Below are 27,439 nucleotides of genomic sequence, written 5' to 3'. Positions count from 1 at the left end.
AAAATGGAAGCTCCATAATCTCTAAAGAAGAAAAATTAAAGTTTACCCATAGGTCAAAAGAAAACATATAGTGGTTATAAGTAGTACCTATATTATGTAATGAAATCTTACATGAGAGAAGTAACATAAAGAATAGCATATTATGAAGATGGCAACAGAAAGAGAGGAGTGAAAAACTGGACATTGCCTGACATGTAACCTTCTTATTTTGGTTATACTTTCAATATCATATAATATATATTTCCATGTTCACCATCTTATAAAGGAAGGCACATGTTGCTTATACTAGAAAATAATTCATTGTTACAAGGGAATCACTTTAAAAGACTGATATATATTAATTTAAGGTCGCCAAGGAATTCAGCTATGTAATTCCTAAATGAAAACTCAAGTTTGCAGTCAATCTTTTATGGAGTTTAATTACAATAGGAGGAAGAAAGGAATTAGAGATAGAGAGAGAGAGAAAAAGGGAGAGAAAGGAATAGGGCTTAAATACTCCTTCTGTTTAGGCTGGGCCAAAAGGCCCAAGCCCTTAGATAGCTGGGGCAAAGAAAGGAGATCAGTCCCTATCACTCACGTGACCAAAATGGAGAAACAGTCTCAGAGGCCCCCACCTTCAGCTTCCTTCAGAGCAAGCTTCTCAGAGTACACTGCCACCGCTCCGATCAACTCCTCAACCCCCCACGAGTCTTCAGACCCCCCTGATCTTTAAGGAAACCATCCAAGTTGCCTCCCCTCAGTTCTCACATCTACCAATCACTGTCCATCAATTTCCCTGTGCCAATGGAGGCTCTAGCTTAACCCAGGACCGCCCAGAGGCTTTGCACATGTCTGTTGAAGGTCATATTTTCAAATGATTAAATCTTTGCTCCTTTGCTACAGCCCTTTCTAAATCCTGTTAACCAGAGTAGGGTAGAGATTGGAATAATTAAATTTTGATCTAGGCTGCAGCCCTTACTCAATCCTGTTAGGACTGAATAGGGTGGAGATTGATTCCAAGTATCTCCATTGTATCAATTCTAAAATCAATCATGACTCAAAGAAATTCCTGTTCTATGCTTAAGCATAGGTCAAAGTCCTTTCTATTGTTCAGCAAAAGGTTTCTGTCCTAAAGTAATCTTAAGAAGGGAAGAGAAGGAACCTCCCATGCCAATGGGGTTCCCATTCCAATAGACTATCAGTAAGAAATTTTCCAAGTATGAAATATCCCAATGGTGAAATTTCCAACATTTATAAGCCTAAGGAATTTTGAGGTTTACAGTCCCCCCTGATGATCATTGGGAGACTAGTCTCCCCATTGATCATTTAACATAATCATTTTGTAGTTCTAAATTCACTTCTAACTAAAGATATACACAATATTCAATTTTCTAAGAGAAATTAGAATAGTGAGAGAGGAAATAGAAAAAAAAAGAAAGCAAAACCGATGTTTGCTAGGCGCATTGACAGAAAGCCAAATTAGGGGCAGTCCCTTTTGGCATAAATGTGTACAGTTACAATAAATGTTCAATCAAAAGTTCAGTCCAATCAATCACATCCAAAGTTCATTCTTGATCTTCTTGATGAAGTGTAGGTTTTCGGCATCTTTCTGCAACAGTTCATTCTCTGGATATAAAAGTTTCAAGCTTCTTTCTTGAAGATCTTTTCTCAAACAAAATCAAAATCTTTGAATTTTTTATAAAAGTAAAATCTTAAACAAAATTCTTGGATTTTTTCAAAAATTCAATTCAAAAAATTCTTAGATTTTAAATTAAAATACAATCCCCCCTGAAGTATTTAAAAAAAATATCAAGTTTAGCTCAGAATGCAATGTTCAGTTATGGGGGTGTATGTGTCAATTATCAAAAGAATAGAAAAATAATCAAAAACATAAGAAAAATTCAAAATAGACCTTGTATAGGTCCAGTTTAAAGTAATTTCTATCCCACAAGTATGTAGAACAGAATGCAGTAATATTTCACTTAGCCATTTGTAGCCAAGACTACAGGAAGTTGCCATAATATAAGAAGAAAAGAATTAGAATTCTATTTTGATGGGGAAATGTCATTCCCTTGTCTGATTTTTCCTCAGGGATATAGGGAGCCAGCATGATAGTCAAGCTTTGTACTTGTTTGAGTACTTCGAAAAGAGTGTAGATACAAGGAAGTCCTACGACTTAAACATAAGTTAAGCGTTGCAACCTTGAGTCTCACTTTAATATTTTTTATGTGCTCTATTGGCACTATTCAGGTTTAGTCTGTGCTCCTTGTTTTTATCCCTTTTCCTGGAATCAGACACAAACTGGAAGTAGACTATAAACAAATGGCACCCATACCAAATCTCCAAATGCCAACATGAACCCAAATCCATCATGCATAATGTCCATTGTTGTCAGCAAAGCCTCCTCATGCCAAAGAGCATCCACAACATATAAAAGCTGGAAACTGTTAACCAATATCATTGCTAAAGACGGGGTGTCACGACCTTGGACCTTCATCTCTGCCAAAAGCATTATTAAATTAATAACAACCCAACCAATCAATCCTGGACGCAATTCACAGAAGTATTTGAGGTCAAAATGTCCAATTCGTGGATTTAATTCACGGCCAATAAAGAAATCATAGATGATATTTCCTGATTTTCCTGGAGAGAGCTCATTGTTGGATGCTTTCAAGGACCGCACATAGAGATAAATGCTCAAGGCTACAGAAAAAACTGTAGCTGCAACTGCAAACTGAAGAAAGTGGTCATACACATAATAGAGCTCTATACCCCAGTACAAAGATGTTCCAATGACTACAGATGTCAGGATAAAAGCATAGAATCCATTTAATCTATACTTCAGTCTTCTTCCACTATAAAGAGGTGTTCCTTCTACTACCTTTCCAATTGGCAGTAGATGGAAGAGGGCTTGAAGAAAAAACCAAAGCAGACAAACTCCAAATACTCTGGTTTCCCATAAACTAGCCAAAGATGGCAATGGAGGAGGAAGATTCACAAAACTGGGATCTTTCTGTTTACACATCAACAATAACATAAAAAGCATAACCGGCAGACCAATCATAATGGAAAAAGCTCCAATCCCTCCTCCAAACTCTAATTCCTCTGGTTCTGTAGATGTCATGTCAAAAGTTCTTATTGATTTTGGTTCTTTTGCAACATTTCTCTCTTCTCAAGAAATAATTTATTCAAATTTGATCTCTTCTTTTCTTGGGCGAAGGCTATACTGTGTGACCAGATAGCTGCTTTCTTGTGACAAATAAGATTTGTCCTGAATGTTTCTGTAAGAGATGTCATTCCTTTCTATCCGGTCAGGTTCACCATTGTATCTGTTAATGCTGTTTCCACTTTGCTTCAATGGAGACAAGTTGATTTCCAAAATTTCTTTCTCGTCTTTAATCTCTGCATGCTGGGAAGCAGAACGACATATGCTTTTGGGCGGACAGCCAGGAGAGCGAGATCAACTCCCACGGTGTCTGGAAGGAAAACTGGAAGAAGAGCCACTTTTCCTTTGCCTGAATGATGTTAAAGGCTTTATATCACTCTCTTTTAATTCAAGTTCAGTTCCATCTTTGTATTTCACAGTGTAAAGATGGGATTTGCTATCTTGGCTAAGTACTTCCACTTCATAATAAAGTGAACTTTTGAGGTTTACATCATGAAGGAAGTAAAGTAAGAATGATATGTTTCAAACTGCATTTGAATTCCATCTGTTCCTTATATGGTGATAGATATCTTTTCTTTTTCTTATGAATCTCTTGCAGTTGTCCTGGATCCTTTTCTTATTGACAATCTTTGACATTCACAGTTAACCATTCTACATTATTGCTTTTACTGTGTAGTGTTCTCCTAGCTCTGCTCACTTGATTTTGCATCATTTCATATAAATATTTCCATGGTTATTTGTGATCATCTTGTTTGTCATTTCTTATGTCACAATAATATTCTATTACAAACATATACCAGAACTTGCTCAGCCATTCACCAACTGAATATATACCTTAATAATAATAATCTATATAACTTAAGTTTTCAGTTCATTGACACCTCCCAAAAGTTGCTATACATACTTTTGTACAAGAAGGTTTTTCCCCTATCTTTAATATCTTTGGGATATAGACTTAGAGGTGGTATTGCTGGATCAAGGGTTATGCATAATTTTATAGCCTTTTTGCCATGATTCCAGATTGTTCTCCAAATGTTTGCATCAGTGTGCTGCTCTACCAGCAGTGTATGTGTTCCAAATTTCCCATATCCCCTTCAGTATTTATCATTTTCCTTTTTTTGTCATGCTTGCCAGTCTAATAAGTGTGACATAGTACCTCAGAACTGAATTAATTTGTATTTCTTTAATAAATAATGATTTGGAGAATTTTATTTATTATGACTAAAGATGGTTTTAGTTTCTTCCTCTGAGAATTGCCTATTCATATCCTATAACCATTTTCAATTGGAAAATTATTTGTATTCTTATAGATTTGATGAAATTATCTATATATTTGAGATTGAAGTCAGAGAATTGCTATAAATATTTTTTTTGTTTGCCTTTTAATCTTGGTTGCATTGCTCTTCTTTCTGATATGCAATCTTAATTTTGGTAAGATTTCCCCCCAAAAATGACAAGCTGTTATGCCTTTAGAAGAGAGAGACCACAGGGTCTTCACAATACCATAATAAAGTCTCTTTGGTACCTTAATAACTGAGCCTTTTAAAAATTGTCCTCATCTAATACAAACCTATCTTGTAGTGATCATCAAACTTTTTACTTCCCATGACCTACTCCATTACACCTCAGCCACACAAAAATATATACATACCCATCATCTCACCATCATCCACAAATATTTCACCTTCACATTTAAGAATATCAAAATCCCCTCATATGAGCACAATCCATTAACTTAACACTTCTCCCTATACCTTCCTTTATAAACTATTATTCTTTATCCGTACCTAATTTTCTCCCAGGATATATTCCCAGCATTTTCCTCAGCTTGACTTCTTGGCTAACCAGTATAATTTAAAATTGTCTTCTACTTTTGAATCCATAGTATCCTTATCATTTTGAGGATAGAGCCCTGCCAAGCCTCAGACGTGGATCAATCCCGCCATTCACCTCTTTTGCTTCTACATGTGTGCTAGTGTACAAAGGTGGAAAAAGTCCTGTAATTATTTTATTATGTTACATTTTGTTTGTATGTATGTATGTTTGTATGTAACATTAAAATGTTACATAAATTCAACTGGGCCCTCACTGCTGCTAGGTAATCCTTCTATACATGCCTTATCAACTCACTATTTCACTTTCCATAGAGACTCTTCCAAAACTTTTCATCTCTTCTTAGACTTCCCATGGCTCTGACTACCTCCACTCTTGGTTAAGAACCTTACTTCATAATTTACAGAGTAAATCAAGGCAACTTATTGAGAGATCCCTCTTCTCCCTACTTCCACATCTCATATCACTCATATATCTTCTGCTACTATTTCCTTCTTCACCCTAGTATTATATGATTAGCCTTTATCTTTTCCAAGTTTAAGATCTTTTCCCACTTAAGTAAATCTATTCCCTCCCATCTCCTCTAAAATATTGCTTTCTTTCATCTCTACCACTTATTTTCAATCTTTATGTTTACTGGGTTATTCTCTAGTGCCTACAAACTCTGTTCTCCTCTTAACCATTACAATCTCACTTCCAATCTTATTCCACCAAAATTTCTCTCTTAAAAGTTACTAATGATATCTTAATATCCAATTCATTAGCCTTTTTTTCAGTCCTCATTTTCCTTGCCCCTTTTATAGCCTTTGACATGTTTAATTACCTTGATACTCTTTTCTCCCCTGATTTTGGGACACTATTCTCTCCTATTTCTTCTATATATCTGAATACTCAGTTTCCTTTGCAAGGTCCTCATCCAGACTATACCTCAATGCCTTAAAGGATTCTGTATTGGGTTCTCTTCTCTTCTTCCTCTATTACTACTTCACTGGGTGATCCCATCAGCTTTTATGTATTTAATAGCCATTTCTATGATGGCAATTCTGAGATCTACCTATCCTGCCCCAAATTCTCTGCTGACCTTCAATTGCAGATGTAAGCATCTGCAATTGCTTTTTAGATATCTCAAGCTAGTTGTTAGTAGAAATTTTAAACTCAACATGTTCAAAACTGAATTCATTACCTTTCCCCCTCTCCTTTACTTCCCCCTTCCTTCCTTATTACTATAGATGGCAGCACCATGCTTCCATTTCCTCAGGCTTACAACCTACGTGATTTCTCACTATTTCTAATTCCTCTTATCCAATCTATTGCCAAGGTCTGTTTATTCTTTGCACCATCTCTCAAATGTTTCCCTCCCCCTTCTTTCCTCTGATACTGTCAACACTTTGGTGCATGCCCTCATCACTTAAATCCTGGACTATTGTTATAGTCTGTTGATGGATGTACCTTCCTCATGTCTCTCCCTACTCCAACCCATCCTCCATTCATCATTCAAGCTGATTTTCCTAAGCTCTGGTTTAACTTTATCATCCCCTACTTAATAAATTCCAGGGGCTTCCTATTGCTTCTACCAACAAATATAAAATCATATTTGACATTCAAAGCCATTTAGAACCCAGATGCCTTCTACCTTTCTGTACTCCTAGTACCTTTTTTTCATTTATTTGTCACTGTTAGCCACATATAATTCTTTGTTACCCCTTCTCCAGTTTTCTGGGAAAAAACAATGAAGTGATTTGCCATATATTTCTCTAGCTAATTTTATAGATGAGGAAACTAAGTCAAATAAGATTAAGTGACTTACTCAAAGTCACACAGCTAAAAAAGTGTTTGAAGGTAGATTTAAACTCAATTCTTCCTGACTCCAAACCTAGCAATTTATCCATAACACAAAGAACTTTTTGATCCAATGATACTAGTACCCTTTCTATTCCTGAACAAAACATTCCATTTCTCAACTTCAGGAATGCTCTCTGTCTTCCATGTCTGGAGTGTTCTCCTTCCTTATCTATGTCTACTGACTTCCCTGTCTTTCTGTAAATCCTAACTAAAATGTCATCTTCTATGGGAAGCTCTTTCTAATTCTTCTTAATTTTGATTCTTTCCTCTCTTAATTATTCCCTTTTTTATCTTGTATATAGCTTCTTTCTACATAATACTTTGGGTTTTTTTTCTCTTCAATTAAATTGTGAGCTCTTTTTGTCTTTTGCTTCTTTTTTATCTCTGATTTATCACAGTACCTGGCACAGAGTAAGTGATTGTTAAATATTTATTGCCTGATTGATCCCTGATTAATAAGACTTCTTTTTAACTTCCTTTTGGACAAATCTTTCTTATGTTGAAGACTATTCAGTGATTGACAGTTTTATAATGATATCTCATAGTTAATTATTCCCAATCCCTATATACAGAGATATTGATAGATTTTTGTGGAGGCTGTTGTTGAATAGAGTAGCTACTTGTACAAGAATATTCATAGCTGTGCTCTTTGTGGTGGCCAAAAATTGGAAAATGAAGGGATGCCCTTCAATTGGAGAATGGCTGAACAAAATGTGGTATATGTTAGTGATGGAATACTATTGTGCTCAAAGGAATAATAAAGTGGAGGAATTCCATGGAGACTGGAACAACCTCCAGGAAGTGATGGAGAGCGAAAGGAGCAGAACCAGGAAAGCATTGTACACAGAGACTGATACACTGTGGTACAATCCAATGTAATGGACTTCTCCATTAGTTTCAATGCAATGTCCCTGAACATTCTGCAGGGATCTAGGAGAAAAAACACTATCCAGAAGCAGAGGACAAATTGTGGGAGTAAAAACACCGAGGAAAAGCAATTGCATGACTACAGGGGTTGAGGGGATATGACTGAGGAGAGACTCTAAATGAACACTCTAATGCAAATACCAACAATATGCAAATGGGTTCGAATTAAGAACACATGTGATACCCAGTAGAATCTTGTGTCAGCTGCGGGGCGGGGGTGGGGGGGAGAAAATGATCTTTGTCTCCAATGAATAATGTTTGGAAATGACCAAATAAAATAATGTTAAAAAAAAGAGTAGCTAAAAGTTATTAAAAGAAGAATAGCATACTGTAATTCTTTCCCAATTCAAATAACTTTAAGAAAATTGTAATGTGAAATCACATCTTCCTAATAATGAAACTTTAATATAACATGAATTCAGAAATCAGACATTGGTTGTTAAGATTATTTTCTTGGTCTTTATTCTTCTGATGTTCCTACTTATAATTGCAAAAAGCTATCTTTAAAGATAAACAGAATAATATTTTGAACTCCCAGGGGAAAACATTTTCCTTCATCATCAAGTAAAAAAGTTATCATGTTCCTATCTTAAGATGTCTGTTATTTATAATAAAAATCATTTTTATAGGCATGCCTTTAGTCCATTTATTTATACCTTGGCTTCTTTTCCTTCTTTCAATCATTTTTCCCCCTAGGAGCTGAAACTATTGGCAAAGAAAAGTTTCCCTTTGGGAAAGCAGCTGAATTAAGGGTACTTGACCTTTTTGAATTGGCTATTCAGTGATTTGCTAATAAAAACTTAAAGGAAAGTATACCAATTTACAATTTATTCTCTTAAAACAGCGGTTCTCAACCTCCCAATTTGTAGCAATGAGAATACATAATGCATATCAGGTATTTACATTCTGAATCATAACTGTAGCAAGATTACAGTTTTGAAGTAGCCACCAAAATAATTTTTTGGTTTGGGGTCACCACAACACGAGGAATTGTATTGCGGGGTCACGGCATTAGAAAGGTTGAGAACCACTATTAAAGGAATTGATGTCTCTGTGTTGATAGTAGCTTCAAGAATAATGATCAAATTCTAGTAATCTAAAATGAAGGCTAGGATAGGAAATGATGTGTGCATGTATGCATATGTGTATGTGTTTTGAGGTAGAAAGCAGGGGATAACTGTTGGAAAGTACAGGTGAAGATGTCTCTCCCTGGAAGCATTTATGTTAGTGGATCAAACAGAGAACATTTAAAGACTGCTTTAGAAGTTCCTTGGCAACTGGTCAGTGTGGTCCCTTATTCTTATAACACCTTGTAAAATGTTCTTAGTGATGAGCAGTTATAGACACTTGGCTTTGAAAAGGATTTTAAAGAACATAGAGTATTTGTGCCCTTGGTGGCACTGTTCCTTTTTCCTGACTGTCACCCTGTCTACCTCTAGGTCAATCCCAGGTGTAGTCATTATATCCTAAAGTCTTTTTGGACTTGGCTTTAATCCCATTTCTGCCAAAGGTCCACTACAATTGATTCTTTTCATGACTGCCAAATTGATATCTGAACATTCATGTTTCTAAACCATTTTCTGACCATGTCATTTCATTTCCCAAGTCAAAAATCTTCAGTGACTCTCTCTCGCTTCTAGGATAAGGAGTGTACTCCTTAGCCATACACTTTAAGCCCTTCATCATCTGTTTCCAAGCTATCTTTTCAACAAATTACTCATCTTGATGTAAACCTATATTCTAGCCACACTGGCCTGCTGGCCAACTAATGAGCAACATTACACTCCCCTCTCCATGCCTTGCTCAGGATGTCATCATTATCTAGGATGCACTCCTTCAGCTCCACCCTTTATTTCCCTTAAAATAAGACAAGCCTGACTTAAGTACACCCCTCAGGAGTTCACAGTGTCCTCTCCCAAAGTATATTGTGTTTGTTTAGTAAGGAGATTACAGTTACTTATTTGCTAATGTGGTATCCCCCTTAGAAGACAATAACTGCCTTGGAGTAAAAGTTTATTTCACTTTCATATATGTAATCTAGGCACTTAGCATAGCGCCTGACACATAATAGGTGGGTATTAAGTGTGAATTAAATGACTGAATGTTCTGTTGGAATTCTTTTTGTCTCTGGACAGCTAATGGACTAGACCGACACAATTCCGGGATTCTTGCTTTTCATTTTTTGAACACTAGCTTTTCTTTACAGACTCTATCATCTCTCTTTACCCATAAAATGGTTTCTCTTTTAGGAATTTTTGCATGCAAGCAGTTAATAATGTAAGATAGATTATGGTATGCCTATATTTGAGTATATTTTAGACTGCCTTCCAAAAATAAATAGTTTTAAAGAAGTTCATTGTTTTTGTTTGACCATTTTCTTCTCGCCAGTGTCATTTAGTTGTGACTTGAAGATAAGATGCAGCAATGGAGTAAGAAGAGAACTATTTTAGGGTTCAAAAGACCTGGATTTGGAACCCTTGGCTGTCAATTACTAACTGTGTGATGCTGGGCAAGTCATTGGAACTTTTGGTGCGTTTTCTTCATCATTTGTAAAATGAGATGAAACTGTTGCATGCAATTTTTCTTTTTCACAGGGTTGTTGTGAGAATTAAATGCAAATAAATAAAGGATCAAATATATGATAAAATGCCTCATAAAACATAAAAGACTAAGCCACTATCAATAATCATTCTTATATCTTATTGAAAAAATGCATTATTCTTAGGGCAACAATCAAAGGCCCACTGAGTACCTGAGTTAAGTTTCTACAGTAAAAATAATGGGAATCTAGAGAGCAAAAGTTACCACCTCATAATTGAATTTGTGATAGGTGAGAAGAAGAAAGCTAGGCAAATTTCAACATGCCCTACTTTTGGAGAGAGCAAAATGTTTCAGTCAAAGGACTGGTAGGAAACAACAGCTTAACTTTTTTTCTAGGAAAAGCTGATCTCTGAAGGTTGGGAAGCTCTCAAATGTGCAAATATTAAAGGACAAACAGAAATTATTCTATTGAAGGGAAAAAAGAAGTATGATGTGGCTATACAGGGACTTCATTACCCAAGTCAAATTTCTTTAAAAACTTGTATAAAAAATGGAAGAATGGTGAAATAACTAAGGATGAATGTAAGAAAATAGCGTGGTCCTAGAAATACAGTATCAATAGTGATAAATCCTAGAATGAGCTGATCATTAATGAATATTAATGACAATGAAGGATATATATATATATATATATATATATATATATATATATATATATGAAGTAAAGGAAGATCAAAGATCAAAGAAGGGACAGAACTGTTGCTTGAGATGATACAGCAGTAAAATGGTGAAAAAGATAAGTTGTACCATTTTTCTTCCATTTCTTTTGCCAAGTAGAATGATTTTCATATTGGGAAAGGTAAAACAAACTCAAGTTAGCAGGGCAATGGAATCAATGGACTACACAGAATGAATCCAAGTCTGTTTCCCCCATTTCTTAAATTGGTTAATTAATTCTTTGAAATATATGGGAAGTTGTAAACATAGATGGGTAAGAAAGCTGAAGTACTCAATTTTGTTTTTATTTTCTGTGGCAGGGGTAATCAGACTTGGAAAGGCAGAACAAAGATGGTTAGCAAGGAATAGAAATCCAAAATGAATGACATGTTCTGAAGACTATACACTCTCAATGAATTCAAGTAACCAATCCTGGATGAACTACATCCAGTGATATTGAAAGCAAATATGACTGTAGAATTAAAGGTAATATTTGATGGGTCTTGGGGGGAAAAAAGGTGTGGTACCACTGGATAGATGTCCAAATTTTTCAAAAAGAGATTGGAGTATGCAAACCATACACCATTAAACTTCTTTTCATGACAAACTTCTCGAACATTTTAATAGAAAAATAATTTATGTAAAATTAGTATGGAATTAATGATCACTAAACAGCCAGCATGTCTTCATCACAGAGAGGTTATTTGGGAGTAACCTTATTTGATTTGTTGACAGAGGACCTAGACTGGTATATTAGGTGAGTTTAGAGATAAACAAGTTTTATTTCACTAAAGCATTTTGGTTCTCCTTCACAAAATTTCTCACAATTTCCTTGGGGACAGTGTAGAAACATGAATTATCTTTTGATTGATCTAGACTGGCTTAAGGACTGAAACAAAAAGAGAGTGTAAAGGGTGAATATTGTGGTTGAGACTGAAAATAATCTAAATTAAATGGTTGGCAAGGGAAATCCCAAATAATAAAATACCCAAGTTAGCTGCCAAATTTTTAGGGTGTTTTAATTACAACAGGAGGAAGAAAATATTAGAGGGAGAGAGAGAAGGAAAAAAGAAGAGAAGGAAAGAAGTTTAACTCAGAAGCACTCTGGCTCAGGGTGAGCCAAAGTGGGCCTTAAGGCCTTAGAAAACCAAGGCAGAGAAAGGGGTCAGTCCTTATCATTCACATGACCAGTCTGAAGGAAAGCTGTCTGCGGGGCTCCTCCACGCTCAAGCTCCAGGATCGAACTGCACTCTAGCCCTCCTCACAGGAAGTCCCGAGAACTCCCAAGGCTGTTCTCTACCTCACTTCCTGCATCTCAAATGTGCCAATGGTGGCTCAAGCTTGACTTAGGACTGCCCAGAGGTCTGCCTTTTTTTTTCACATGTCTGTTGAAGGCCATTTTCTCAAATAATTAAATCTTGAGTTTGATGCAGCCCTTCCTAATCTTGTTACACTGAGTAGGGTGGAGAATGTGGGTTTCCAAGACCTGATTCTGTTATTCCAAGTATCTCTATTGTTATTGATCAGGAAATAGCTAAATCAGATCTTCTAAAGAATAGTCTGATTAGAGTGGGATAGTTTTGAAATTGACAATCCCCCTGAGGCCTGAGGAAGACTAGTCTTTCCGATGGGTCTTATAAATATACCAGTTATGAAATTACAATAGTTAAAGATAAGGGAAAAATAGGAGAGACAGAGAGAGAGAAACAACAAAACCAACGTTTTGCTGGGCACATTGACAAAAGCCAATTAGGGGGCAGTCCCCTTTGGCAGAAGAGTGTACATTCAAAATAAATTCAATCAACCTTCAGTTCAATCAACCACATCCCAAGATTCATTCTTGATCTTGATGGAATGTAGGTTTTCCGGCTTCTTTCTGCAACAGTTTGTTCTCTGGATTTAGGAGTTAGCAAGCTTCTTCTTTAAGGCTCTTTCTTGGACAAAAAAAATTTCAAAATCTTGGATTTTTATTAAAGTACAATCCCCCCCTGAAGTGGGTGTTAAAAAAAATCCAGTTCAGCTCAGGATGCATTGTTGAGTTATGGGGCTGTATAAGTCAGTTATTAAAATAATTCAAAAACAATAAAAACAAAATAAAAATATATAAAGGGAAAATATGGAAGAAAGTTGAAATTTTGGGAGAAAGGGAAGAAAAAAATTCAAAATTAGAATCAAAATACCAAATCTATGTATATAAAATGTTGAGTAAATAAGATTAAATTCATAATGGGCCCTTGTACAGGTCCAATTTAAAGTAATTTCTATCCCACAAGTCTGTAGGACAGAATGCAGTAATATTTCACTTACCTATTTGCAGCCAAGACTACAGGAAGTTACCATACTATAAGAAGGAAAGGAACTAGAATTCTATTTTTGATAGGGAAGCATCACTCCCTGGTCTGATTTTTAGTCATTCTCAGGGATATAGGGAGCCAGCATGATAGTCAAATTTTGGTACTTGTATGAGTAACTTCATAAAGAGTATAGATACAAGGAAGTCCTACGACTTAATGTATGTCAAGAATCGCAACCTTGAGTCCACATTAGTATTTCCAGTGTGCTCTTTTGGCACTATTCAGGTTAAGTCTGTGCTCCTTGTTTTTATCCCATTTCCTGTAATCAGACGAAAACATTAATTATAGTCCCATAACATTTTATCAGTTAATGGCAGGTTACTGTCGATTTGGAGAGATGTTCTTAAGGTAGTAACACAAAGATATAGTTCTTGTTTAAGATTTTTATCAACGACTTAGACAAAAGTATAGTTAGTATTCTTTTTATTTAGATAACCTGAAACAAATAGATGTATCTAATATACTAGTGAGGAAGATAGAATTAAAAAAGAATTCAATAATATAGACTTATGGGTTCAGTGAATTGAAAGCCAGGGCTCAAGAAGGAGGTCCAGGTTTAAATCAGACCTCAGAGATTTCCTCACTATGTGACCCTGGAAAGTCACTTAACTCTCATTGCCTAGTCCTTAACTGCCCTTCTGACTTGGAACTAATATACCATATTGATTCTAAGATGGAAGGTAAGGGTTTAAAAAATGAGTGGAATCAGAAGATGGATTGTCTCCATAGAGGATGAGCAAGGAGGTTAGCATTATTTTATTTTAAAGTAGTTGGAGAGGAGGTAGTTAAGATATAAGAAGATTGGAAAAGTAGGAGGGGAAATGTTATAAAGAACTTTGGGTTCCAAAGAGAGATTTTAGAAGTGACAGGGAGAACCTGAAGTTTATTTAATAGAGGGCATACCTGAATGGTCCAATACATTAGGCAGATGAATTTTGAAAGCCGAAAGGAGAATAGTCTGGAATGGAAAGAGGATTGAAGTAGGCAGCCACTAAAATAAAGCAGGATATTGCAGTATTCCAGGTGTGAGCTGATAGGTGTCTGTACCAATATGGTGGCAGTGTGAGAGGAAAGAAGGTAGCAAACATGAGTAATATTACAAAGGTAGAATCAAATGTATCCACATAGATGAAATAACAACTTCTTCAGGTACAGTATTATATACATGGATTAATAGCCAGGAATTAGGTTTTCGCTCTCTTGGAAAGTTGTTAGCATTAAATTGTTCCCAGTACTACTTAATTCCAACTCACTAGTTCATCTAAATCAGCAAGGACAAGTTATTTCTGCCTGTTGACCATGTATGAATTTTGTAAAATTAGGCCCTTAAAAATTATTCTTCATTTTATTGTTCTTTTTAGCAATCTTATAGGGCAGTCAAAAGCTATACATATAACATGAAGCCCTTCATCTTAGAAATATCAGATATATACACTTGTACTTGTATAATGTAGAATTGTATATATTATACATGTATTGGGAAATGGAAATAATAGTGGTTTTCATTGAAATGTGCAGGGGACCATGAGGTCTTTTTTTTTAATTTTTATTTGGTCATTTCCAAACATTATTCATTGGAAACAAAGATAATTTTCTTTTCTTCCCTCCCCTCCCTGCCACCACCTTTCCCATAGCCCATCCACAATTCCACTGGGTATCACATGTGTTCTTGATTCAAACCCATTTCCATGTTGTTGGTATTTGCATTAGAGTGTTCATTCAGAGTCTCTCCTCAGTCGGATCCCCTCAACCCCTATAGTCATGCAGTTGCTTTCCATCGGTGTTTTTACTCCCACAGTTTATCTTCTGCTTGTGGATAGTGTTTTTTAGATCCCTACAGATTGTTCAGGGACATTACATTGCCACTAATGGAGAAGTCCATTACCTTCAATTGTACCACAATGTATCAGTCTCTGTGTACAATGTTTTCCTGATTCTGCTCCTTTTGCTCTGCATCACTTCCTGGAGGTTGTTCCAGTCTCCATAGAATTCCTCCACTTTATTATTCCTTTTAGCACAATAGTATTCCATCAACAACATATATATACCACAATTTGTTCAGCCATTGCCCAATTGAAGGGCATCCCCTCATTTTCCAATTTTTGGCCACCACAAAGAGTGCAGCTATGAATATTCTTGAACAAGTCTTTTTCCTTATCTCTTTGGGGTACAAACCCAGCAGTGCTATGGCTAGATCAAAGGGCAGACAGTCTTTTATCGCCCTTTGGGCTTAGTTCCAAATTGCCCTCCAGAATGGTTGGATCAATTCACAACTCCACCAGCAATGAATTAGTGTCCCTACTTTGCCACATCCCCTCCAGCATTCATTACTTTCCATAGCTGTTATGTTAGCCAATCTGCTAGGTGTGAGGTGATACCTCAGAGTTGTTTTGATTTACATCTCTCTGATTATAAGAGATATAGAACACTTTTTCATGTGCTTATTAATAGTTTTGATTTCTTTGGCTGAGAACTGCCTGTTCATGTGCCTTGCCCATTTATCAATGGGAGAATGGCTTGATTTTTTGTACAATTGATTTAGCTCTTTGTAAATTTGAGTAATTAAACCTTTGTCAGAGGTTTTTATGAAGATTGTTTCCCAATTTGTTGTTTCCCTTCTGATTTTAGTTACATTGGTTTTGTTTGTACAAAAACTTTTTAGTTTGATGTAGTCAAAATAATTTATTTATATTTTGTGACTCTTTCTAAGTCTTGCTTGGTTTTAAAATCTTTCCCTTCCCCAAAATCTGACATGTATACTATTCTGTGTTCACCTAATTTACTTATAGTTTCCTTCTTTATGTTCAAGTCATTCACCCATTCTGAATTTATCTTGGTGTAGGGTGTGAGGTGTTGATCCAAACCTAATCTCTCCCACACTGTCTTCCAATTTTCCCAGCAGTTTTTATGAAATAATGGATTTTTGTCCCAAAAGCTGGGGTCTTTGGGTTTGTCATAAACTGTCTTGCTGAGATCATTTACTCCAAGTCTATTCCACTGATCCTCCTTTCTGTCTCTTAGCCAGTACCAAATTGTTTTGATAACCACTGCTTTATAGTATAGTTTGATATCTGGAACTGCAAATCCTCCTTCCTTTGCATTTTTTTCATGATTTCCCTGGATATCCTTGATCTTTGTTCTTCGAAATGAACTTAGTTATGGTTTTTTCTGATTCAGTAAAGAAGTTTTTTTGTAGTTCAATGGGTATGGCACTAAATAAGTAAATTAATTTGGGTAGGATTGTCATTTTTGTTATGTTAGCTCTTCCCACCCATGAGCAATCAATGTTTTTCCAATTGTTGAGATCTAGTTTTAGCTGTGTGGAAAGTGTTTTGTAGTTGTTTTCATATAGTTCCTGTGTTTGTCTCGGCAGATAGATTCCTAAGTATTTTATATTGTCTAGGGCGATTTTAAATGGCATTTCGCTTTCTAATTCTTACTGCTGAAGTGGGTTAGATATATATAGAATGCTGATAACTTATGCGGGTTTATTTTGTATCCTGCAACTTTGCTAAAGTTGTTAATTATTTCAAGTAACTTTTTGGTTGATTCTCTAGGATTCCTTAAGTAAACCATCATATCATCTGCAAAGAGTGATAGCTTGGTCTCCTCATTGCCAATTTTAATACCTTCAATTTCTTTTTCTTCTCTAATTGCTACTGCTAGTGTTTCTAGTACAATGTTAAATAATAGAGGTGATAATGGGCATCCTTGTTTTACTCCTGATCTTATTGGAAAGGTTTCTAGTTTATCCCCATTGCAGATGATGTTTGCTGATGGTTTTAGATATATGCTGTTTATTATTTTTAGGAAAGGCCCTTCTATTCCTATACTTTCTAGTGTTTTCAATAGGAATGGGTGTTGTATTTTTATCAAAGGCTTTTTCTGCATCTATTGAGATAATCATGTGATTTTTGTCAGGTTGCTTGTTAATATGGTCAATTATGTGGACGGTTTTCCTAATATTGAATCATCCTTGCATTCCTGGTATGAATCTTGCCTGGTCATAGTGGATGACCCTTGTGATGACTTGTTGGAGCCTTTTTGCTAGTATCCTATTTAAGATTTTTGCGTCTATATTCATTAGGGAGATTGGTCTATAGTTTTCTTTCTCTGTTTTTGACCTCCCTGGCTTTGGGATCAGTACTATATTTGTGTCGTAGAATGAATTTGGTAGAACTCCTTCTTGGCCTATTCTGTCAAATAGTTTCTTTAATATTGGGATTAGTTGTTCTTTGAATGTTTGATAGAATTCATTTGTGAATCCATCTGGACCTGGGGATTTTTTCTTAGGGAGTTCTTTGATGGCTTGTTCAATTTCTTTTTCTGAAATGGGGTTGTTAAGGTAATTTATTTCTACCTCTTTAATCTAGGCAATTTATATTTTTGTAAGTATTCATCCATATCACCTAGATTGCCATATTTGTTGCCATATAATTGGGCATAGTAGTTTTTAATGATTGCCTTAATTTTCTCTTCATTAGAGGTGAGGTCTCCTTTTTCATCTTGGATACTGTCAATTTGGTTTATTTCTTTCCTTTTTTAATTAGACTGACTAGTACTTTGTCTATTTTATTTGTTTTTTCAAAGTACCAGCTTCTAGTCTTATTTATTCAACCAATAGTTCTTTGACTTTCAATTTTATTAATTTCTCCTTTGAGTTTTAGGATCTCTAATTTAGTCTTCTTCTGAGGATTTTTAATTTGTTCATTTTTCTAATTTTTTTATTTTGAATGCCCAATTCATTGACCTCTGCCCTTCTTAATTTGTTAATATATGAACTCAAGGATATAAATTTCCCGCTGACTACTGCTTTGGCTGCATCCCATAGGTTTTGAAAGGATATCTCACCATTTTCATTTTCTTCAATGAAGTTATTAATTGTTTCTATGATTTGTTCTTTAACTAACTGGTTTTGGAGAATAGTATTGTTTAATTTCCAATTAATTTTCGATTTACCTCTCCATGTTCCCTTACTAAATATTATTTTCATTGCATTGTGATCTGAGAAAGTTGCATTTATTATTTCTGCTCTTTTGCACTGGTTTGCAATGTTTTTATGCCCTAATACATGGTCAATTTTTGTCAATGTACTATGTGCTGCAGAAAAGAAGGTATATTCCTTTTTGTCCCTATTTATTTTTCTCCACATGTCTACTAACTCTAATTCTTCTAAGATTTAATTCACTTTTCTTACCTCTTTCTAATTTATTTTTTGGTTTGATTTATCTAGTTCAGATAGAGGAAGGTTCAGGTCTCCCACTAGTACAGTTTTTCTATCTATTTCGTCCTTGAGTTCCTCTAGTTTCTCCTTTAGAAATTTGGATGCTATGCCATTTGGTGCATACATGTTGAGTACAGATATTTCCTCATTGTCTATACTGCCTTTTATCAGGATGTAATTACTTTCCCTATCTCTTTTAACTAGATTTATTTTTACTTTGGCTTTGTCGGACATTATGATTGCAACTCCTGTCTTTTTTGTCAGTTGATGCCCAATAGATTTGGCTCCACCCTCTTACTTTCACCATATGTGTATCTACCTTTCTCATATGTGTTTCTTGTAGATAGCATATGGTAGGGTTTTGGACTCTAATCTACTCTGCTATTTGCTTGCATTTTATGGGTGAGTTCATTTCATTCACATTCAGAGTTATGATTACTAGCTGTGTATTTCCTGGCATTTTGATTTCTGCTCCTGTTCCTGCCTTTTCTTCTTTCACTATTTCCTTCTACACCAATGTTTGCTTTTGAACAGTCCCCCTTGTTCCCACCCTTATTTTACTTCCCTTTCTACCCCCCTCCCTATTTATACCCCACCTTATTTTCCATGTTTTCTTTCTAAAATTAACCCACCCATTTCCTCCCTCTCTTGTAATGCTTCCCTCCCCACCAGACCATTTGTTACCCTTTTATTCCCCTATAGGGTTCAAATCTATTCTCTGCCCCCAATTGATTGGATTGTTTTTCTCTCACTGAGTCACTTTCAAAGCATGTAAAAGTTGAGTATTTCCTGTCTCTGACCTCTTTACCCTTTCAGTGTATTGATGTTCTCCACCCTCCCATCATGAGCTTCTTTATGACATATAAATTTACCCCCATTTGTTTCTTTTCCCATTTCTTTTAATATTAACCTATTTTTAAGCTCTTTGTATATATATATATATATATGTGCATACTCATGCGTATGTATTTTTGCATTCATATATCTGTATACATATTTATGTCTTGTCCTTTCATCCTATACAGTTTTTCACTGTTCCCTCTAAGTATACTTCTTTTTGCTGCCCAGGTAATAACAATAGTTTTTAAGAGTTACCAATGACCTCTTTTCTTATAGGGATACATATCATTTTAACTTATTGAGTCTCTTAAATTTTTTTTGTTTTTCTTTTTCCCCTCTTTTTTAATTACTTTTTGATGATTCTCTTGAGTTCTGTGCTTGGACATCAAATTTTCTGTTCAGGTCTGGTCTTTTCTTTACAAATTCTTGAAATTCTTCTATTTTCTTGAATGACCATACTTTCCCCTGAATGAATATAGTCAGTTTTGCTGGGTAGTTGATTCTTGGCTGTAGACCTAGTCCCCTTGCTTTCCAGAATATCGTATTCTATGCCTTTCTTTTTTTCAGTGTGGATGCAGCCAGATCCTGAGTTATCCTCACTGTGGTTCCTTGGTATCTGAAATAACTTCTTCTTGCAGCTTGTAATATCTTTTCTTTGGTCTGATAGGTCTTGAATTTGGCTATAACCTTCCTGGGTGTTGTCAGTTGGGGATTAAGTACAGGAGGTGATCTGTGGATTCTATCAATCTCCACTTTTCCCTCTTGTTCAAGGATTTTGGGGCAGTTTTCTTTAATAGTTTCCTGTACTATAATGTCCAGGCTTTTTCTTTTGTCATGGTCTTCTGTTAGGCCAATAATTCTTAAATTGTCTCTCCTTGAACGATTTTCTAAATCCTCTGTTTTGTGAATGAGATGCTTCATATTTTCCTCAATTTTTTCATTCTTTTGGTTTTGTTTTATAGTGTCCTGCTGCCTTGTGAGGTCACAGGATTCTAGTTGTTGTATTCTGGTTCTTAAAGACTGGATTTCATCCTTAGTGTTTTGGTCGTCCTTTTCCTTTTGGTCAGATTTTCTTTGGAAGTCATCTTTCATATTCTTCACCTCATCTTTCATCTCCTTTGCCTCATTTTCCTGCTGGTTGATTTTGACTTTCAAGACACTATTTTCTGTTTCCAGATGACTTATCTTAGTTTTTAAGTTCTTTTCCCAATTGTCTTCAGCTTCTCTTAATTGTGTTTTGAATTGCATTTTGAATTTTTCCAAAGCCTGTATCCAATTCACTGGGATTTCTGATTTTTCCTTTGCTGGGTCCTCCCCCTCTGTTTCATTCCCTCTTTGCTCATTACCTGTGCAGAAGCTGTCTATTGTAATTTCTTTCTTCTTTTTCTGTTTTTTGCTCGAGTTTACCCCTTCTTTTCTCCCCATATTTGGCTGTGCTCTTGCTCCTCTCATTTTGTTTTGGTTTTGGGGCTGTCAGTCTCCCCTCTTGGAGCTTTCTTTCTGGCAGATCTCTTGGTTCGGTTTCTAGGGGAGGAATGTTAGCTTCCCTGTCCTCTGGGGGCTTTTGATTGGATTGAGTTCAACTGGGTCGGGTTGTATGTTGTATGAAGCTCTGAGGCTCTGAAGACTCCTGGAAGACTGGGCCACCCAGGCTCTCTCCAGTTCTCTCCAGCTGCTTCTCCACTGTCTGCAAGTGCCTTTGCCCGCCTCCCTAAACTCTGAGGAGTTCTGATGGGATTATGTTTAAGTGGATTGTTCTGGATGTGCCCTGAGGCAATGATGAGACTGGACCCAACCATGGCTCAGTCTCTCCCTTGCTTCCTCCCAGCTGTCCAAGCTGGATCCTCCGAGCCCGGTGCCCCATTGCTCACAAGGTACACCCTCCAAACCAGCACCTTTGCCTACTCAGAGGTTCCCGCTGCTGCTGGGGGCTCATCCCTCTGGGTTGTGGGGGAGGGGTCCTGGGACCTTCGCTCTGCCTTTCTCTTAGCCCTGAGTATTCTCGGATTCCGGCTTTTGGGGGACGTACCTTTTGATATGAGTCCAGAAGGAGGATTCCCCGCTTCTGTCCTGTTGTTCAGCTTGAATTTCAGTGCCCTAGGAGCATTCAGTCTGTATCGGTAAGGAAGGGTCTTCCATGAGGTCTGAACTTTTGCTGCTTGCTAAACTGCCATCTTGACTCTGCCCCTACCATGAGGTCTTAAAAGTCCTAGGATTTCAAAATATAAGCTCTGTCAGTTTCTGATAACCTAAATATGTTTTGAATATATTCCTAGTGATGACTATGTATCTGTTATCCAAGTTCAGAAAGGGTAATCAGTGACTACCCTGAAAGGGATGACTTCCTTGGTCAGATTCTAAGTCCAAAATTATCTACAAATTGAGAGAGACTGTGAATATACCTATAAATCTCAATCAGGGACTAACTGAAATCACAAGTCCCTGAAGTCCTGAAATATATGGGGATAAGAAAAGGAAGTGGAATGTGATTTCATTGATATACGGGATTCCCAGATGGGAAAACTTCCTGCATCAGTGCAAGCTTAAACATTCTCTACAACTGAGTTATTGTCTTAGAGTATTGCCTACAGGATTGGGAGATTAGATAATTTTTCAAAGGTCATTCATACAATAAATGTCAGATATGGGATTTGAACACAGCTCTTTCTATCAGATTCTATCTATTATGCCAACTTTAGACTCTCAATATACTTAAAGTATACAGTTGGATTAACACTAAATTGATATAAAAACATTTCTTTCTTGCTTATCTTGGCAAAATTGGATCCAAAAATAGTTCCCCCCCTCTCTTCCATTCCTTGCCTTTCCAGTAACTTTCATGAGTTCTTTTTTCCATTTTTAAAATGTAGATTGTGTGAAAGATGCTCTATAAAGTCAAATTCATGTCTATAATCTCTAATGGCTTCTTCATGCCATAACTACTATTCTGGGATTTTGTAGCCATAACACAATGAACTGTAATCAACAGCATAATACAGGATGAGATTAGAATTGCTATGCCTGATCATCACCCAATCAAACAGTACTACTTTAGTGCAACATGCACATGCATTGTTGCTTCCTGACCATCCATTTACAGAAATCACAAATAACTCTGTAATTCCAGTGCACAATCAGTGTATCTGAGTCATTCTCCCAGTACACTCCAGGGGTCCATCAAAATCCCATGAAAGGTCATTGTTTTGCACTTGACAAAGACCACTCCAGCACAGGCAGAAGATGGAAGACACATTCTTAGTCTTGAAATGTCAATGCCCATTTGGGTGAGCAGTGCTTGTTTAACATTCTTTACTCAGTTATTTGGAGATTAAATTTTTAAGCAAAGCCATCATTTGCAATTAATGATAATGAATCAAATGTTTGACAGTTATAATGCCTTTTTAGCAGAGGATCTTAAAACCCCTTCCAAGCACTGTTTAGCTAAGACTCACAATATCCCTGTTGATAGGTGGTATGTATGATAAGCAGCCCTCAGCATGATGAGACTAAGCTTTGAATTTGGATGCTGAGGCTTAAAACTAACTAAACATCTGACCTTCCTGTCATGGATAGCCACTTTTATCCAGAGAAAGAGATAGGATTAAGTGATTGGTCCAAGGTCACATAGCAAATTAATGGCAGGCCAGATATTGTAATTCAGCACTCCTACCTTCTGTAGTTTGCTTAAAAGAGGTCAGTTCAGCCGTCTCTCTATTTTAGAAAGGATCATCTTTTTTGCTAAACAAATACACAGAGGCAAAGGATTTGGAGAGGACTTTCTAAAATCAAAAATGGAATCAGGAAGGTATCTATAATTACAGCTAAAAACATGAAGTTCTCCTTGTTGAGTGTTTTAAAAAGATTATCTAAATTCTAGAAGAACCGTAGTATATTTATGGAAGACTTATTCTCAAGTCTAGAATCTCCCTTTGCAAAAACACGAGACACTTTTGGTATATACCATTTACTCTCAATTCTTTCTTCTCTGAATATCTTCAGGAGATATGTTTTACTCTTAGAATTTAACTTATTTTCTATCCCAGAGTCATTGGGTCCTTTAGGAAGGCTTAAGCAGCTAAGAGAGAATAGTTTCTAAGTCGGAGTGCAGGATTCAAATCCAAGTTCTCATATTTACTCCAGAGAGAAGCTATGTGATAGTAGTCACTAAAACTTTCTGAGCCTCAATTTCAGTATCTGAAAAATGGGGATGATAGCACTTGTATTACTGTCTTCACAGGAGGGAGCTTTGTTTACTATAGTTAAATAGAAATTGTTGTTATTATTATTGTTGCTATTGTTACTCCCTTCAATACATCAAGATTATATGGATTCATTGGAAGGCTTTTTCCTCCCACTGAAAAAAAAACATCAAAACTCAAGTTTTAAGTTGAATTTTTGTGACAAAAATAAAAATCACACATAGGGATCACCCTTTTCTGAGGGGTCTCCAAGAATTTAGCTACACTATGCTTCTGACATGGTTATAAAACAAATTTTTTGGTTTGTAATAAGAAGTAGGATATAGAGTAGGGGTTCTTGAATTGGAGTCTGTGATTTTGTTTTTAAAAACTTTTGGTAACTATATGTAAATATAAGTAGGAGATATGTTTTACTCTTAGAGTTATTTATTTTCCTAAATAACCCTATGCATTTAATTTTGTTTTTGAAATTATTGTTTTGAGATTCTTAAGATGGCTAAAGAGATCCATGACACAGAAAAGCCCAAGAATACTTGATATGAAGGAAGGAATAATAACATTAGAGTCAGAATACTTGGAAATAAATCCAGTTGTTCTGCTACTTATGAACAACTTATTTTCTACTCAAGTAAATCATTTAATCTCAGTAACCCAATAACTTCATATTTATAATGGGGCATGAGGAATAGATGACCTCTATATTTTTTTCCACCTTGATAGTACCTACAAAACATCTGCCATGAGGACATAGCTTTTGAGAGCTTCGGGTCCCCTAAATGCCTCAATAAAAGCATGGGGTTATCATTTTACATTAAAACCCTTAGGAAGAACTAAGGAAGGACTATGCATTATTTTCAGGGAAGGAAGAAAAGTGGGGGAATGATTTTTGTGTTTTCCTGTAGACTAAATGAGCTGGCAAGAAACTTAGCCCAGAAAATGGGTATTGTTACTCAGACACTAGAAGGGGAACCTAGAAAGCTAAATCGTTGATGGCAGAAAAAAGGATAGATTGCATAATAATCCCCGACTTTAGAATTATAAGTAGCATTAGAGATTTATTCCTTTGGGTTCAAGTATGACTCTAACCATTCTTTAAAAATAAGTATTATCACTTGGAGAGGAAGCATGGTTTATATCTTATATCTTTGGCACATTAATATTAGCACAGTAAAGCAAATAAACATCTGTTGTCAATAGCCTCCTGCCTACACTGGAGTTGCTTTCAGCCAGTATATTTAAGCAGGGAAAGCCAGGTCTTCCTTTGTAGATTTTTGGAAAGTAGCCTTCATAAAAGTGCATAGGTAGAGTTATATGGTTCCTGAATAAAGAGGAAAGGGGGCCAATAAAACCATGTTGCAACAGAACATGGCATGCCAGGAGTCAGTACTGAATCTTTGGTACTAGATCTACTGTTGGTAGGAGAAGCTTCCCTCCAAGCTGTAGATCAAGGTTATAGACAATAGAATGGTGACAGCATCTCGGTGAGTTTCCCTAATTCTTTAGCTTTTCCTGGGAGCCATGCCCCTGAGTTCCTAATCTGGGCAGCTGTAGGAATAATCTGGAGTCTACTACACAGTGTTGTATTCTGAGGCTAGTATCCTCTCCCTCTACCATAAGTATTCAGTAGAAGCCAGAGAGATTTTAGAATGAAGTGGCAAGGTGTGAGTATCAAATAGACATTTTCCCAGTTCCCTGAGAAATGAGTACTGAAAGAATAATAGTTTTGATGGATGGAGGGATATTTTTTACGCATTAACTCTTGGGAAAAATCCTGGCAATTTTTTACAGTAGAAAGGATGGTCTGGCAGCAGGAGAATCCAAGTTACATGATATCTAGAATAGGAAATTTAGGGAAAATGGAAGAAGATAGAGAAAGGTTAAGAAATGGAAGGAAGTTGAGAGAGGGCTTAACTGGAATTCTAATTATTTCTTATTTTTCTAGTACTGTCCATGAAAGTAAATTTGCCTCAGTTTTCATCTGCAAAAAGATCTAGAGAAGGACATGGAAAACCATTTCAGTATCTGGAGAGTCAGACATGACTGAAAAATGATTTAACAATAAACAAAAGTAAAAGATACAAGACAAAGGCATGCCCCCTTGATTTGCACACATCTTTTCCCCTGGCTGCTCTACATTTCCTATGAAGTTAAGTGTGTCAATATCTACACAACCAAAATACTGATAACAGTAGGAGAACTTCCCAAATTTTTGTCTTAGCTGACAATGGGATGGTGACAGACTATGCCATAGCAATGGGAGTAATGTTATAGTAGGCTTAGTCTTTATGTTAAAGACAATAGATGTAGAAAAAAGATGTCTAGTAGAGCCAAAGGGCAAGGGTGCTATAAGTTGGTGACTATGAATGTGAGCTCGTATGCAGTTATAAAACTGACATGAGTCAGTCAATAAACATCCAAGAGTCTCCTATGATCCAGTCACTATCCTATGTGCTAGCAATACAAAGACAAAAGTGTTTTAGTAGCCACTCTCAAGGGGTTTATAATCTAAGGTTGGAGACAACTTTCATGCAGAGCTAGAATATATACAAAATGAATTGAGGGTAGTTTTGGTACTAGTAATGGGGCATTAGTAACAGGTAGTAACAGGGGGCATCAGAAAAGGTTTCATGTAGAAGATAATACTTATGCAGAGTTTTCAGACAAACCAAGGTTCATGAGGGATATAGATGAGGAATGAGACCATTTTTGATAAGGAGAGTCAGTGCAAAGGCATGGACATATGACAGAAATTCATGGGGGCAGAACAGCAAGAATTCCAGCATGTCTAGACTTTAGAGTGTGTAGAGGGGAACAATGTTTAAAAAGAAGGGAAGGAAAGAAGGTGTGCAGTTTCAAATGCCAAACAAGAGTTTCTTTGCTTCTTCCCTGCGGTTGGAAAGGATGGAAAATAAATATTGAAGGGCTTCTGCTAGATCTTCCATTTAAGGAGAGCATCCAGGGAAATCATCTTATCATTTCCCACCTGGCTGCTCTTCCAGACTTCATCATGAATACAAACACTCACCTTCCGTAAAATCATATCAACTCTAATACTCATAATTCCTCAGTATCCTCTGCCCCTAAGACCACTCTCTCTCCTTCCTATTAGAGGTGATGGTGGTAGATATTGGAGAATTATTCCCATATCCTTTACTTTAAAAGGGTACCAGAGTTAACCATCTCATCATTTCCCACATGGCTCTATGATTTCATGATGTCATACCTCCCTTTTCTCACTTTAAAAAAAAGTGTCATCATTTCCCATTAGATTATGATCTTCTTGAGGGCAGGGACTATCTTTTGCACTTCTTTGTCTTAGTGTTTAACACAATCCCATTGTACTTAATATGAACTGATAAAAAGTGAAGTGTACAGAAGCAGGAGAACAGTGTTACAGTAGCAGCAATATAAATACGACAATGAATTGTGAACGACTTAGCTATTCTCAGCAATACATCAATGATCCAAGATGATTGCAAAGGTTCTATGATGAAAAATGTTATCCACCTCCAGAGAAGGAACATACAGTGTCTTAATGCACATCAAAGAATTTTTTGAACTTTATTTTTCTTGTTTTTCCTTTGTATTTTCTTTTGCAACATGGCTAATACAGAAATATGTTTTGCATTACTGACTACACATATATAATCTGTATCAAATTGATTCCTTTGTCCTATCCAGATAGATTTAAATGGGGACACATCCACGTCACTTCATATATTTGTAATGAAGAAGTGGGGTGGATAGCCTTATCTGTATCAATTATTTGTGAAGTGCAGGTCTCTCTATTTTTTTTAATCTAGGAATTCAAAGTGGC

The 27,439-nt window shown here is 36.2% G+C and overlaps 1 protein-coding gene across 1 annotated transcript; it reads right to left on the bottom strand.

The window, feature by feature from the left end:
- Window positions 1-2,269: 2,269 nt before the first annotated feature.
- On the bottom strand, window positions 2,270-3,435 carry LOC100014947 (delta(14)-sterol reductase LBR-like). The gene has a single exon (XM_056808490.1). The coding sequence runs from the start codon at window positions 3,101-3,103 to the stop codon at window positions 2,270-2,272; it is 834 nt and encodes a 277-aa protein (XP_056664468.1). The 5' UTR covers window positions 3,104-3,435.
- Window positions 3,436-27,439: the final 24,004 nt, after the last annotated feature.

This window comes from Monodelphis domestica, chromosome 8 (assembly GCF_027887165.1).
Source record: "Monodelphis domestica isolate mMonDom1 chromosome 8, mMonDom1.pri, whole genome shotgun sequence".
Classification (NCBI taxonomy): Eukaryota; Metazoa; Chordata; class Mammalia; order Didelphimorphia; family Didelphidae; genus Monodelphis; species Monodelphis domestica.
Note: the sequence above shows the minus strand (reverse complement) of the source record. Positions and strands in the feature narration are given on the sequence as shown.